Source organism: Sorex araneus, chromosome 5 (assembly GCF_027595985.1).
Source record: "Sorex araneus isolate mSorAra2 chromosome 5, mSorAra2.pri, whole genome shotgun sequence".
Lineage (NCBI taxonomy): Eukaryota > Metazoa > Chordata > Mammalia > Eulipotyphla > Soricidae > Sorex > Sorex araneus.
The window spans coordinates 102,275,083-102,292,414 of NC_073306.1; the positions used below are offsets into that span (position 1 = coordinate 102,275,083).

At 39.1% G+C, this 17,332-nt stretch overlaps 1 protein-coding gene across 1 annotated transcript in view; it reads right to left on the bottom strand.

Annotated features, from left to right (window-relative positions):
* Positions 1-11,108, bottom strand: part of TMEM26 (transmembrane protein 26) — a 43,960-nt gene extending 32,852 nt beyond the window's left edge. Inside the window, exon 1 of the mRNA XM_004616530.2 lies at positions 10,918-11,108. Coding sequence (XP_004616587.2) covers positions 10,918-11,108 — 191 coding nt within the window. The remainder of the gene's footprint in view (positions 1-10,917) is intronic.
* Between the last annotated feature and the right edge of the window lie 6,224 nt (positions 11,109-17,332).

Consider the following 17,332-nt stretch of genomic DNA (forward strand, 5'->3'; position numbering starts at 1 on the left):
CAACATGCACACTTCTCAAAAACTAAGAACTGAGCTTCTATATGACTCAGCAATTCCACTTCTTGTCATCTAGCCCAAAGGCTCAGAAGCATGTTGAGAAAAGATCATTGTGTTCCCATATTCACTGAAGCACTGTACACAATAACTTAAATCTGAAAACATCCCAAGTACCCCAAAACAGAGGACTGGATAAAGAAACTATGGTACATATACATAATAGAATGCTAATTAGCTACAAGAAAAGATGAAGTCATGCAATTTGCCACTAAGTGAATGGAACTGTAGAGTATCTGGCTGCGAGTGAAGTTTGCTAGGAGATGGAGAGCTACAGAATGAGCTGTGCCATATGCGTGATGTAAAGGAGCATAGTAAGGGAATAACAGAGAAACAGAATTTAAGAACTGAACTAACTACAGTGGGGAGATAGTGACGAAAGGGGAGAAATAAAAATGGTGATGGTGGTGGTGGTGGTGGACACAGACAATGATGGAGGGAAATGGACAGTCTGCTCTAAGGATATAGAGTTGAAACACTAAATGCATGAAATCTGGGACTTCCCAGCATCCCATATGGTACCCTGAGCACCACCAAGAGTGATTCCTGAGTGTAGAACCAGGAGTAACCTCTGAGCATAGCCAGATGTGACCAGAAAGCTAAATAAATGATAAATAAATGCATGAAACCCAACACTAACATAACATAGATCACAGTAACTAAAACAAAATTTTAAAAAATTCTAAGTATACTCAAAGCCAGAACATACTTTATTAAAACTTGAAGCTGTTCAAGTTTCAACAGTATCAGTGTGATTAAACTAGTTACAGAGACAAAACATGGATCAACTACTGTATAGACAAAAAAAAAATCATGCTGCCATATTTCCTCAGTCTTAAAAACCTTTCCCCCATCCTACTCTTGTTTAACATGCAATTATTTTAAATATTATAATTCACTTACCTGAAAAAAATGTTCTTGTTTAACAAGCCTAATTTACTGATTGAACCTGCATTCTACTACCTTTCTGGTATTTTGGATGTAAGTTGTAGGCAATTATTTGTTCTCTGAATTGTAGCTTTTTCCTCTTCTCATATAAATATATGTATTTTAATTTTTTCAAAAACATAGACCTAGTAATATAAATGCTCACTCAACAAAGTGGTGAACTTATACAGTAATGACTTGTAGGAATTTAAATACTTTCTAAGAGGATGAATTAATTTTGAATACTGCTTATGTAATGCTTCAATTTTCATTGTGTGGAAGACAGTGACGTTTATTTCTGTTTCATAGAAAATAATGATCTTCATTGAAGTCATCACTTAAAGACAACATGGAATTTTTCCCTTTGCGTTTCCTTTTTTATCCTATTTTTTAAAATAATGCTTGTGCTACAATGTCTCTGAGCCTCGTTCTTTCATAGTATGGCCTTTTTCTACATTCTTTTCTAGGTAAAGCCATACCATAAGCAAGTCATTGGTTTTTACTGAACCAATTTTTTAAAAAGACAAGAAATATGACACTTTCTTTACTAGAGGAGATCTTTTATTTATTTTTATTGTTGTTGTTGTTTGGGGCCACATTTGGTGTTAGTCTGGGCTTACTTCTATTTCTGTGCTCAGGGGTCACTCTTGGGAGGATTTATGGGACTATATATGCTGTCAGGGATGGAATCTTGTCAGCTTTTACCTGCTTTATACTATGTCTCTGGTCCTAGAGGAAATCCTTTTTATTCTAAAAATTTGTACTGACACTTTTACTCTCCAAAACCCAATTTAGTAGTTGAATGGGGAGCACAATCTCTAAGTCTTGGCTTTGGGCTTCCTCATTTACAAGTAATAGCAAAATACTATCATCCGAGTTATGTATAGAGTGATTGTGGTAATAAATGTCATGCTATTTTCTGATTCAATGAATGTGAGTGCTCATCAGATGCTGGAAATAATTCCTATGATTTATTATTATTAATTGTGACCTTAGAAAAATGATTAAGCCTTAATGTGCAGCAGTATCTTTATAACAAAATAGAAGGGATGAAAACTAATTCATAAGGCTACTGTGAGGATCACAAGAGATAATGCATGTAAAGCAGGCATAGGGCATTGTCAATACTCGATAATTAATAACTGCTATCACTTCTATTGTCCATATCACCATCACTTTTAACACCATTCTCATCACTGGTATTAAAAGACTGTCAAAAAATAGAATAATCAGTTTATTGGAGACTGTATCACTGTCACTGTCATCCTGACATTGTGTACAGTGTTTTACAGCTAGTTGTCACTGTCACTGTCATTCTGTTGCTCATCAATTTTCTTGAGCAGGCACCAGTAACGTGTCCAACGTGAGACTTGTTACTGTTTTTGCTATGTGGAATATGCCATGGGTAGCTTGCCAGGCTCTGCCATGCAGGCAAGATACTCTTGATAGCTTGCTGGGCTCTTCGAGAAGGGCAGAGGAATTGAACCCAGGTCCACTGCGTGCAAGGCAAACACCCTACCTGCTGTGCTATCACTCCAGCCCTATCGGAGACTATTTTAGGTATATTTAAAAGGTTTGTCAAACTGGAGCATCAATCAGAGAAATAAGAAAGCAAAGAAGTACTCCAGGAGCTTGCTAGGGCTGGCAGCTGAAAAATATATATATACAGTAGGAGGACACTCAATTTTATCTCAACAATTATTAATTTTATCATAATAAACATATAACATTGAATCAATTGTACATCCAATAGTTCTTAGAGATCAGTAAGTCAAAATAAATATAAACTGTAATCCCCCATCTTAAAATAATCATGGGTGATAGGTTTATACTAAGAGAAATAAAATAAAGTGTCTCCACTGTGGCATTTCATATTTATAATCTCGATGTTCCTAATATTATTTTAATATAACTCTGAATTTTTTATTGCTTTATTCACACATATAAAATTTTCATCAAAAAATGCATTTTCTTTGACAAAGTGATTTATATACATAGGTCAGATAATGGTACTTCAGAGAAACTCCTAGAGTAGATGGGGCAGGCTCATGGAGAGTGAAGAGCTTGGATGAAAGGCTAATTTTCTATTGCTGTAATAAAAGTTAAACTACTCAGATGTTGGTGCCCAACCAGAACTGTTAGGATAAGCCCGTGGAGACTGACCCGCAAGCGGGCAGGAACACAGGCCCAGTGAAAATGGGTGAGCCATGACTCGTGTGTCGGACTGGTTTGGAAAGGGTTAACATCTCTTCCTTTGGCTGCCTTTTAGCTCTTCGTATTACATAGACACAACCTTCCCTTTCTCACAGATCCCTGACCCAGCTCAGTTTTGGAATACAGACATTCTCTCATATCCCCTTATCACTACAGGTGCAAGGAGCTGAGCTCTTTGGCCTTGGATTCCTCTCTGGAGGCTGTGGTTCTTGAACTTGCAGACGTGACAGAACAACGTAGCCTTGATGTCTTGATGTCTCTCCTACCCCTATCAACCTCGATGATCAACCAACATCAACCGACATCAACCCTTTCCCCCATTAATGATTTCTTTGTACTGCATGCATTAGATGTGTGTACATAGTATAGTAAATAAAAAGGACCGTGGGACACTTCACCGCTTCTCTGCTAGAGCGAACAAGGAGCCTCTCCAGCAAATCTCATTTCTCTCGCATCTCTTATCTCAGTGCCTCCAACGGAAAGAATATGCACGCAACAAGATGAATTATTCAGATTTGTCCTGATGCTATATACCAAATTGTTTCACTTCCAGGAAAAAAGAAATACATAAAATTGAAAGGGAGAGATAGTTACTGATAATTTTTTTTTTTTTGCTTTTTGGGTCACAACTGGCAGTGCACAGGGGTTACTCCTGGCTCTGCACTCAGGAATTACTTCTGGTGGTGCTCAGGGGACCGTACGGGATGCTGGGATCGAACCTGGGTTGGCCGCGTGCAAGGCAAACGCCCTACCTGCTGTGCTATCACTCTAGCCCCAAGTTACTGATAAATTTATACTACGTAGCACCCACACAAATTTGTACTATGTTTTTCTCCCAGTATGGGAAGCTATAAAACTGTATACATTTAAAAAATATTTTTATTGACTGATGTTTTATGATTTAAAATACTGTTAATGTTGGTTTTCTGTTCACATACTTTTTATTTCTGTTATAGATGTCTCATTTGAACAAACTTATGGAGAAACATTATTCAATGGTTCCAATTTTCTAGGAGTCCAGTGGCCAGAGAGGTAGTAGAGCAGGTAGGGTGTTTGCCTTCCACATAGTTCACATGGGTTCAATACTTGACACTCCATATGGTCCCTGAGCCACCAGGAATGATCTCTGAGCACAGATTCAGAAGTAAACCCTGAGCACTCCTGGGTGTGGTTCAAATATTAAAAGGAAAAAGAGCCACCCAATTTCCTGGGATACATTATGAATGCAAGCATAATTATTACTTTGATCTCAAGTCCATGTGAAATCACTGTCACTGTCATCCTGTTGCTCATTGATTTGCTCGAGCGGGCACCAGTAACGTCTGATTGTGATACTTGTTGTTGCTGTTTTTGGCATACCGAATACACCATGGGTAGCTTGCCAGACTCTGCCACGTGGGCGAAATACTCTTAGTAACTTGCAGGGCTCTCCGAGACGGGTGGAAGAATTGAGCACAGGTCGGCTGTGTAAGGCGAATGCCCTACCACTGTGCTATCGCTCCAGCCCCCATGTGAAATAAAATAAGAAAACATGACTTCCTTTTGGGAGCAAACTGAAGCACTAAAACAAGCTAGAATAGAATTCTTCTTTCTAAAATTAAATTTGAATCACTACAAGTCATCATTTGCTGGTAACATTCAATGTCCTCCAAAATGAATCCAAATGTAAGTTACACCTTCGTGCTGAGCTCAAGACTCGGTTTATGAAACAAATATATATGGGCCAGAGAGATAGTACAGTGGATAAGATGCTTGCTTTGCATAGGGAGTACCCCAGTTCAAGTCCCAGCACCAAATATGGCCATCTGAACACCACCAGGAGCAATTTCTGAGCACAGGGCCAGGAGTGAGCCTTGAATAGTGCTGGGTGTAACCCCCAAACATTTATAGGTACATGTTTATAATTACATGATATTTATATAATGGATATTATGCCATTCTTAACATGAACTTGTAGTGGCATTGCTAATTCCAGTGCACAATGGAAAAATGTTACTGAAATAGCTACAGATATAAGGAGAGATTTTAAGAAATCTGGGCAGTAAGTGTGAACACATCAGAAATAGTCCATCTGGTAGGTTAATTTCAAGTGTCCAAATTGGCTCTAACGAGATCACAGAACTTTTTTTTTCCAAATCTTCCCATCTTATCTTCTCCGATAGGAAAAGAATGATCAATAGGTAAAGCTTTTATATTTCCCAACTGTCCACACTGGAATTTTTGTAAATTATTTTGGTGGAAGATGATATATATCAAATACTACAGAATTACATCATATACCTTTTTTCTATACCACTCAGAAATTATTCAAGATAAGACTTCGTGTGGTGTCTGTCAAATCTGTTTTTCATTTCTGCTGTCAGACATTCTCTATGCAATTGAACAATCAAAACAGATTTCATTGAATTTTGTTTAATTGCTTGAATTTGAGATGAGTTTAAAATCGCTCTCTTCTGATTCCTAATTTGTCTTTCCTGTTTTCAGTTAGGAACCACCCAGACATTTTCTAATACATATTGTTTCAAATGAGATATGAAAAAAGATACAAAAGAAGAAATGTTTTTCTTGAAGAAGAGAAGAGACAATAAAAAGTAGGGGGAAAGTATCCATCTCTCTTCTGGGAGTGCAACAGAGATGTTCCAAGGCACGCTTTGTTCCTCCCGCTCTTGTGCATTTTTCATCTCCCTGACTCTTCCCATGCTGCACTCCCTTCCTCTGATAGATTCGGTTCAAATTTGTCCTTCCAAAAAAGGTCTACTAACCACCTGAGGACACTGTCACCTGGTTTTCCATTCTTCTATCACCCATACTACACAGACTTGCAAGTTCTAACCATGCACAGGTTTACCTGCTTATTGTCACTTATTACTCATTTTTTCAGTATTTGCTTTATTTTCTGAGGCCCTGACTGAAATAAGAGTTATTTACTAGCAGGATTTCAACCGTTTTATTTTTCTCTTTTGTTAGATTTGATTGGTGGGAGGTGGGGGATTTGGAGACACTGGTGAAATCTGGTGGAGCTCGAGGGCTATTCCCAGCGTAAGGAAGAGAGGCCATTCCTAGTCGTTTTTAATGGGCCATGCAGTGCTTGGATGAAATCGTCTACTAGCGTTAAATTCATTTTCTCGGTTCTTTGAGCTATCTCTCCAATTTCTCACGTGATCCATTTGCCTCCATACTCTTAACTCTCAATGTATAATACACATTACACATTTTATGCATTTCAACTGAATGAAAAATTCTAAGGCTCTGTGCTTCCTCAGTGACATCTAAATTTCCAACACTCACATCACTTTTCCTTTGCCTCCCTTATCATTACTGACAGTCGCTGCATTCTTCTTTCCTAATGCATCATTTTTCCTGCTGCAGCTAAACCACTAAAGCACCCTCTCTCTCTGAGTCCCATAATTATCCTACATAGAACTTTTCATCACCCCTTTGCCTTTTGAACTGTTCAAGTCTGCAGAAACTAAGAACTTGAACTTGAGCTTGGAGTCTCAATAGTCCTTTCTCCCAATTGTTCACTGTGAGCCAAGGCAAAATAGATGAACTGTTCCTGCTAAAATAAAGTAACCATTTCATCAAACAAAATAAATTAACTGTTTCAATCAAAAGGGTAAAAACCAGAAATTAGATAACTATGTTTGCTCTCAGGATCAAATGAGATCATCAGCACTTGGAGAAGTCTAAACATAGTAAATTCTAAAGGTATTTGTTTATTCCTAGTCTCACACAGTTAAATAATGAATGAAAATGTTACCTTTCATTTCCATCCCAAGTGTGTTTGTTTTTTGTTTTTACTGCCTGGCTATATAATATAGCAAGCTTATTTATGAGGCAAATCCACAAGAGAACTGAAAGTGATTGAACTTAAGAAGAGAAAAAAAAACAAAGATAACCAAATAGATGAGGCATTTATTAGGTAAATTGTATCTGCATTATATTCTTGAAATTAGAATGAAAAGAATGTTTACAAATATGTACTTTTGTCAATAAATTCAACTTGGAGTTCTACTAATACTGAGATATTGTCTGATTTCAAATGAACAGAGTTCACACGTGTCACAAAAATACCCATTTTTACCTCCACTAAGATGTACTGTATTGATATTAAATAGAAAGCAACTAAAGTACTGTATTCTATTGGACTATCTGATGCTAGGTCACAGAGTCACTGCATTATTGTTCTGACAAAAGAAAATAAAGTTAGCGAAAAAGGAAAGCAAAAAATGACACAAATCTTTATCTTACAGACATGTAAATGAATATGCAAATGACATAATTACTCTATATAATTTTTAAAAAGCATATTACACTGTTATACAGTTACTAAATTAAATAATGCATGTTTTTATTGGCTCTCTCTCTATCCTATAGGAATCCAAGAAATCACACTTGTCCAACTGGCAAGTTATTAACTTTTCATTGAAATAACATTCTTGTCCCTGGACAGCTGAGCTCAGCCTCTCAAGTTCCATTTTCCCTTTCCAAAGGATAACTAATCAAATATTTTTGGACAAGTATAATGCATTTATTACATTTCAAGAAATTTTGTTTTAATTCCCTTCTATAGATCTATTTATTATTCCATGATTTCTGCAAATTTAATTTATTTGGTACTATGTACAAGTTTTAGTGAAAAGCAAAATGAGCACTGCTTAAACCAGTCCAGACTAGTCTGAAGGAGGGTCATAGATCTGATGATACAGGAAAAGAAACTTGCACCACATTTTTAGACAATTTAGATGTTATTTGGTTGGTTATTTTGTCTTGCAAACATTTAGTTTTACAAGTGGCAATTATTTTATAAGGAGATATTTTAATGAGCCTGTGTATATATATGTGTGTGTGTAAATATATGTATATAGATACGTAATATATATTACTGTGTAACTTTTTTTGCCTGACAACATATCAAGAATATGCTACTAGGTCAGCAGTTAAACTACAACTCATTATTTTTAACCTCCATAAAATATTCTATGGTTTGGGCAGATAATTTTTCCATAAATACAGCAGTAGATAATCAGATTACTTTCAGGTTTATTTTCCATTAACACATTGAAAATTAATATTTTGCACATATGAGATACTGTGAGCTCTATAGGCGAGACTGCAACATTTGAGGTCAATAGGTTGATTCAAGGACAATTTTCTAGACTATTAATATTTCACCTTCTAATTATTTCAGAATTATGGCATGATGGTATGTGGGCTTTGTCCATGACAATAATTATCATATTTTCCCTCTATATAATCCACTCAGTTGTGTTTGGCAGTAATGCTAAAACAAAACTTTACTAATTATGCTTCTGTTTAGACCATTAACAAAGATTCATTTGTTCCTGAAAATATATAAGCTATATCTATCAACTTATTTTTCCCTCTTATTTTCAAGTATTTTTTTGTGTGTGTCACACCCGGCAATACGCAGGGGTTACTCCTGGCTTTGCACTCAGGAATTACTCCTGGCAGTGCTCGGGGGACCATATGGGATGCTGGGAATAGAACCCAGGTCTGCCACGTGCAAGGCAAATGCCCTACCCGCTGTACTATCACTCCAGCCCCTCAAGTATTAGTCTAAATATTGAGCCAGCAAGACTTTTTTGAATTAATGATCTAATGAACAAAAAACATCCTGGACCTGTTTTAAAATATAGGTAAATTTTTTTCTACATTTTTTGCTACTAATTATTAATTATAGGCTATCTGTGAATAAATGTGTTTAACTTATATATACAGAAAATGTGTTGACAGAATATTTTCATTAGAAAATAAAAAGGAAATACCTAAGGATAAAGAAATGATCACTTATTTCTCCCCTTTGGCCACCAACCTATACTATTTCATTAAATTTTCTAACATTCTATCACATGAGTATTTAAAGATGAGGAAACTGAAGTTCATAATAGCTAAATAAACCTTCTTGGTACCTCACTGCAAGTAAATATTTTTTTAAATTTTAGTGTAAATTTCATTTTTTTACAATTAATGATAGTATTAATTTGTTGTCATAGTTTGAAGTCACAAAAATGTCCTCAGTCTTCTTTTTTTTAATTCCGTTCATTGAACATGATACATTTTGTCCTGACTTTTTTTTCTCTCTTGATTGTAAGTCACATGTCAGTTTGAATTAGCTATCAATGATGATAGAAACACATAAATAAAATTCTTTGAGCTACAGTATTTCTCTAACTCTGAAGTGGAATTTTGACTTAACCTGAGCTGTAGTCTCTGATGAAGGAGACCCAAGCTTTCAGGTACTGGTGAGTTAATCTATCTTCTGAGGTACACATTTTCTCAGAAGCTCTGATGGTTGCTTACAGGACTACATTATGTGAAACATTATTTAGACTCCTCTCACTGAAGATGTTTCCACACTGGTGTATTAATACCATTGTAGTAAAAACTGAGTCAATCACATATGACTACTAACACTTTCAGAAATAACCCCATTATTTCTGAACCCTAAGGCTTATTTGGAAAGCTAACACCTCTTTGATTTTTTTTCAAAAGACACATTGGAAAGGATTCAAATCCTTCCTACTTAAAATTTTGTTCATTGGGGAGATGAAGACAGTAAAGGTCCAGGACTCATTGTATTAGCAACTCTAGGTGAACACTTCTTGAAAACTTTAGCAGTAGAAAATTAAGCAAGTAAGATACACGTGATACTGAAAAGAAACAGTCTCTTTGTTGGACTGATATGAAATGCATAAGCTGAAGAAGTACTTTTTTTTTTTTGCCTTTCCTGAAAACCATGGTATGGTGTATGTAATTCTGGAACAGGCTAATACCATTTTCTTACTCACCACCTTAGGTATTTTGTTAAGGACTACATATGTGAAAACACATCCTTGCTGTTTATAGACATTAATAGCCTAATTTGAAGGTACTTGTGATGAAAATCTACTAGGGTTGGAAGGAATGGAGATAGAGGCTTTTTATAAATGGAAAGAATCTTCCTCCTCTAGTTTAATATCCTGGAATTCTCAGAGGACATAATGCACTCTGCAGAGACTATGGTTCTTGCAAATGGCAATGACTACCTGCTGGTCCCTCCACCAACACTGCCTTTCTCTTTGATGAGAGGCTGACTGCTCTCCAAGCTCTGAAGCCACCCAGGCTGACACCTGAACCCGAGCCAGTCAACACAGGACGCCTGGGCTGGAGGCAAGCAGGAGAAACTAGACTGCTCTGAGGGGGTTCTCACTCTGGGTAGTGGCCAGGTGCTGCCTGGCTCTTTCTTGCATCTCTGGTGGCCTGTGGAGCGCCTTCATTCATACCACAGCATGCCCACAGGGAAACCTGCTACACCCACACACACTCTATCCAGGAAGCAGGACAGAGTACTACACCTGGTCCTTGTTCCACTACTCCCCAGCTTTAGAGCACTTTCTGCAGAGAGCACTCCGGGACAGCTCTTCTTTCTTTCCACCTCTCATTCCCCAAGTTTCCAACCCCGGGACGGGGTGACTGCACGTGGCTGCAGCTCCCAAGGACTCACTTGGGACCAGAGTCGCACAAGCCTCCTGCTCTCTTCCGAAGCCCCCAGGAGGACAAAGGGAGTTCGAATCCGAGTCCAGAATCTGCTGGCTGCGGGGAGATGGACTTTTAGGACAGCCTGGGACTGCCCTGGAGGAACAATACCAGGGTGTCCGCGACCACCGCCCCCCCGCCACCGCAGCCTCCAGCCCCTCTAGCCCCCCGAGGGTCGCTCACCATTTGTAGCCTCGGCCGCGCTTGAACTTGAGCGTGAGCGCAGTCTCCAGCAGGAGCAAGAGGTTGAGCAGCGCCAGCAGCCAGTAGCGCGGCTCCTTCTTCACCTCGGTCACTCGCCAGACCCCGACCAGCGAATGCAGCACGAAGAGCAGCCGGGTGGCCAGCGCGTTGAGCAGGACCAGCCCCTCCATGCCTGGCGGTGCGCTCTGCCCGACACCCCCGGTCTGCACCACAGACCTGCTGCTGTCTTCGCTCTTCTCCGTCCGCCCCCCAGCACCGCAGAGCGCAGCTCGCCCCTCCCCACAAACTTCCTGCGAAGTCTTCCAACAGGGGTGATTCTACACCCCGCTTTTCTGCACCGCCAGACTTTCCGAGCTGTCTGAGGCAGCGCTGCCTGGGCTCCGGGGCGTTATTCTACGGAGGTGCCCAGCCCCCTCCAAGCCTCGGGTGTCAATTTCTATCTTGGCCCCCTCCCCCGCGTCATCCCACCCCCACCCCAATCCCCAGGCATTCTTGGGGACTCCAGGAATTTCCTTGCCCAGTTGGAATGGAAGGAAGAGGGATGTTAAATGAAGGTCAAGGGGCAGCTTTGCAAGCAAAGGGAGCAAGGGGCACATCTGTGTCACCTCCTCCTTGCTGTGGAGCTGAAGTGCAGTTCCCTCACTCGGACTTTTTCTTGGGAGCACGCTCTGACGGTGTCTCAGAGCTGGACACAGAGGGGGCCAAAGAAATCGCTGTCCAAGCAGTTTTTAGAGATCCGGTTTCTGCTCTTTGTGAAGAATGGAGATCAGAGGCTCTGCGTTTCTGAAAGCTTTATCTCAGCAGTGCAGGGTGGCTTCTACTCTTTGCAAATGGTGTTAGTATGACAATGATGTTCCTTGGTCTATCTCTGCACCCCCAAAGCCTGGTCCGCTATTTTTGAGGCAGGGATGTAGAGTACCAAGGTAAGAACACCAGGGATAAGCAAAGGAGCAGCTAAAGGACAAGGACAGACATTCGATTAGAAGTTGAAACTCAAGGAAGGAAAGTTTGAGATCAATGAGCAGTGGAATAAACACTGCTCTCCCAGGTGTCCCGAGCAAAGAGAACACTGAAATCAGGATTTCCTGTGTGGTTTTTCTTTGGTCTCTTCCCACGTATCACTCTTTCCTAAACATTTTTTCCCCTCAGATAAATTAATTTTTATGAAATTCTTTTAAAGGAAACTTGACTTATAAATGGAAAAATTAGTATCTGTGGCTATAATCGAAGGTCATTTTTAAAATGCAATGATACTGTTTTTGAAAACTTACTAAGATTCAGCAACTAATACTTCAGTAACTAATATTGACTAATAATATTTCAATAATCAATGATAGTGAGTTATTGAAATGTTAAACATTGCCTCCAAGATTCTATGCCTCGGCCCCACTCTTTCTGGGGAAATTAAGAGATTATAGCTACAATTCTACTCAAAAGCAGTGGTTTCCTAATCACATTTGAAAATGGAAAGAACAACACAAAAGAATTTTTAAATCTTTTTTATATTTGGTTCATTCAATTTCAAGTCATACTCATATTTTGCTTAGGTTGAATGCTCTGAATTATATAACAAATGTCTTCACCAGTTGAAAAATATCTAGCTACGTAGAAGAAACTTAGGAACTATGGTTTTATGATTAGAGAGTTTTACTGTGACTCTGCATTCTTCCATGTTGTATAGTATCTCAGCTGTGATTTCCTAAAGCTGTGTTTCATATTCCCTTTCAGTGTAGAGTAACAGCTCAGTTCAGTGAAGTACAAGGGCACAGTGGGTTTGGAGGCTGGATAGTGTGGACATCAGAGCCAGATCTCCAGGGAAACTGCCTTTCTTGAACTCCCAGCTTAGTCACTTACAGCTGTACAGTGTGTACCTCAGTTTTCTCAGTTGTAAATAGGGAATTAAATTTTATGATTCATAAGATCATCCAGGTAATTAACTGATTTCCATACAAAGTACTGGCATTAATAAGTGCTTGATAAATGTTGGCAATTTTTACTTAAAATTTTGCCTAACAATTCTGACCTAATCCCAGAATCAGGAGTAAGCCCGAGAACTACCAAAAAAGAAAAAAAAAGATTAAAACAATATTCTTCATATACTGTTCAAGAAATTCCAGGGGAATAGCCTATTGATGATCTGAGGCAAGTGATAATAGGAATGGAACAGAGAAAAATAATATTGCCCAAATCTACCCAAAGCTCTTCAGCCAAACACCATTCGGAACACAACTGTGGATGAACAAATTGTGTTTATCACCTTTACAGGGTGTAAAAACTTGCTTCCTGGGGAATGGTGGGGCACTTTCCTAAGGACCATAGAAATGACTTACTGCAACGGATTTTGACATGTGATTTGATGAGGAAATAACGTCTAACTCTCAATTAGATGTTATGAAGAAGTGAGGTTCATTTTACACTGGGAATTTTAACAAAAGTCTTATAGATGGGGAGATGTTAGGTCGATTTAAAGATTTGGTAATGTTCATGCTTGTCTTGGTTTATATACACTTGCAGAGTGATCCCGTTTTGTTTTGATCCTTCATACTCGCAAAGGGGCCTCTCTTGATGTGAAGTGCATTTGCTTTATCCAGTTTCTGGGACACACCTGACTGCACTCAGGAATTACTCCTGTCTGTGCTCAGGGGACCCAATGGGGTGCCAAGTATCCAAGTATCAAACTCAGGTAGGGCACAAACAAGGCAAACGAACTGACTGCTGTACTATTTCTCCATTCCCTTATTGATGTTGAAGTTCTATAGCATTTCTCTATTCAGTCAGAGCAGGTCAAGGTCTGGCAGATGGTATTAGACAAATTGCCTGACAGTATTGCTTTCTTCTTTTTCTGGTCTTGCAGGAAGGGATCTCCAGAAGAAAGACTTAACAAGAAGTGGTAGAAATCACCTTGATAGGTTTCAATGTGTCTTGGTTGGTCCCCATTTTGGAGCTTTACATTGTAATACATAGGTTCTGTTGTCTCTGGATTTGAAAAACAAAATGGCCATTAAAGAGAAATGTAAGGCTATTTCAATTACATTTTCCTTGTCCATTTTTGAAGACTGATGATGTTGAGAAGTATCTTGAGATCTCTAATCCAATAGCGTGATGCTCTTTTTTAAAAGACAGAAGGGGCTGGAGTGATAGTACAGCAGGTACTGCACTTGCCTTGCACATGATAAACTTGAGTTCAATCCCCTGCACCACATTTGGTCCTCCAAGCCCCACCAAAAGTGATCCCTGAGTGCAAAACCAGGAGTGAACCCTGCCTGAGCACCACTGAGTATGGCCACGAAAAAAAAAAAACGGTGTTCTTGAAAAGGTATTTGAATAAAGTAGACTCAGCTTCCTGCACCCATGTCTGTGGTACACTAAAGGAGCCAGCTCAGACCATTGTTGCAACACCCAGCAACCTGCAGGCCTCTCTTCTCTGAATGTGAACATAGTTAGACTTTCAGTTCAAGTGAATTTGGTTGTGTGAGTCCGTAAGTCTCTTCCAGGTTAGCTCAAGTAATGAGAATACTTTTTAGAGGATTATTCATGTTTTGGAATGGAGTGATAGCACAGGGGGTAGGGCGTTTGCCTTGCACGCTGCTGACTCAGGTTCAATTCTTCCATCCCTCTCGGAGTGCCCAGCAAGATACCGAGAGTATCCCGTCCACACGGCAGAGCCTGGCAAGTTACTCATGGCATATGCAATATGCCAAGAACAGTAACAAGTCTTGCAATGGAGATGTTACTGGTGCCTGCTTGAGCAAATTGATGAACAATGGAACGACAGTGCTACAGTGCTGCATTCATGTTTTAACAATAGTGATGGAATCTCTTGGATATTAAATATATGATGCATAATATAGGGCAAAGTCTTTAATTACTTGAGCTAGAGGAAAGCTCTGAACAGGAGTAATTCCAGGGATCTCACGGAGCAGCTTGTGGAACTTTTCACAACAGCTTTCTGGTACGCCAAATCTCTCCACATTCTGACTTCTAATTCCCAAGGAAGGAATTTAACTGAACTCATTCAGCATGAATTGCTAAGAAGTTTGACAGCAGACCAGTCACTGGCTCTTTCTTTGTGAAGACCAATGCAAGTGTTGTTTTCTTTATCCTTTAACGTGGGTTCTCTGCAGGATAATTAGAGCAGGAATGGAAGGAGAAATGGAAATGGCAGATGGATTGTGACACCTATTAATTCTCTTTCTCTTTCTCTCTCTCTCTCTCACATACACACAAAACACACACGTGCACACACCCTTACATGCAAAAAATGACAGTTTTTTCTTGATATTATCTAAATATTTTAATGTAATTATGAATGCCATGTATGACTTCTCAACAGCCATCTCAAGGTCACATCTGCATCCAGAGCCATGCAGGCTGCTGTTTGGTCTCCTAGCATTCGTCACTTTTCCCTCGGCTCCACTTAAATTTTTATCCAATGAAGCATTATTTATACATAATATATGTGACTGTGCATGTGTGTATGTGTGTGTGTGTGAGAGAGAGAGAGAAAATGCACGAGAACAAAAATCCATGCATTATAAAAAGCACAGTTACATTCCCCATAGAAATTATTTGCAACTAATATCTTAAATTTTTTTATTGGGGAGTTGGGGAATTAGAGCATCTGACCCTCATACAATAATGCCTTCTTTTTTCCTCTTTCCTTCTACTGCACAACTATTCTTAACATTGTTGTCTATAATAACATTCTGTTTTCTTGCTATAATATACTGTTACTTGTCAAATGGTTGATCATAAAATTAAATTTAAATTAAATTAAATATAGGCTGGGGCTGGAGCGATAGCACAGCGGGTAGGGCGTTTGCCTTGTACGCGGCTGACCTGGGTTCGATTCCCAGCATCCCATATGGTCCCCTGAGCATCGCCAGGGGTGATTCCTGAGTGCAGAGCCAGGAGTAACCCCTGTGCATCGCCGGGTGTGACCCAAAAAGCAAAAAAAAATATATTTATAGGCATGATAAATAGTGAAAATATGTAATTGCTATTCAGAGTATTTTTTCAGATGTAATTCATGCTTCCCCTGAACTTGGACTGCATCTGGTATTTTCTGAATTCCTATACTACTGATAAAAAGTCAGATATATTCCACATTGTTTTATGATTGTACATAAGCATTTTTCCCTTGGGTTTTCAAGTGTTTTTAAATCTTTGAAATTCTTATTATATGTAAAGCTACAGATATTGGCCTTAAGATTCATACTTTCTCCCAAACTCGGTTAAGGATATTTATTTCAGTAGTCAAATATATTATTTTGTTTCTTTCTTTTTTTCTCTACCTTTTGGATTTTGGACAATACTCAGTGATGCTCAGGTGCTACTCCTGGCTCTAAGTTCAGGAGTTACCTCTGATATTGTTTGGTGCTGGGAATTCAAAAGGGTATCAGCCCACACAATGCAAATATCTTACCTGGTACTATCTCTTCAGTGCCAAATAGATATTCAATAATTTTGTCTTTATTGCTTATTTTCTCCTGGAATGAGTTAAAATTTCCATTTTTGCCTCACCACCCCTTCCTCAGGCCCTAAGAAGGGTGCAAGAGTCTCAAAAGCCACTCTCAGTAATCCTCAGATAATTGGGATAGTTGAACAGAAGGTCTAGTATTGTACCACCAAGGTCCTCAATGGCTCAAGTAATGGTTGCAAATGCTCCTCCTGGTACTGCTCCAGGAGTTGTGCGGTGTCAGGTTTTGACAAAGTTTTGAAATTTTATCTTTCAAATATCTACCTTAATCTCCAGCTTATTGTAATTTGTTTCTAAACTCTATCAATGACATCTTATTTTTTTTTTTTGCTTTTTGGGTCACACCCAGCGATGCTCAGGGGTTACTCCTGGCTTTGCACTCAGGAATTACTCCTGGCGATGCTTGGGGGACCATATGGGATGCCGGGGATCGAACCCGGGTCGGCCGCGTGCAAGGCAAACGCCCTACCCGCTGTGCTATCGCTCCGGCCACGACATCTTATTTTTTAACAGAACTTTCTTAACAATTGAACCCCCATTTAAAAAAAAATTGAGGACCAAAGTGATAGGATAGCAGTTAGGGTGTCTGCTTTGCATACGACCAATGCAAGTTTGATCTCCAGCATCCCATACGGTCCCTCTAGCACCTGCAGGAGTGATCCCTGAGTACAGAGCCAGAAATAACCCCTGAGCATCATCCATCAGGTGTGGCCCCAAAGCAAAAACAAAAAAAGCTTATTGTTTTTTCGATGGATGCTTTTTTGTATTTGGGAATGTTACCATAAATTTTAAATTATTTGATCATTTTTGAATTATTTATAATTTTATTTTTATCAATACCTGCTCTTCATTACATTTTCTTCCTTCATTTTTTGGGATTTTAAGCCGATCATCTTTAAATAACCATATGATCCT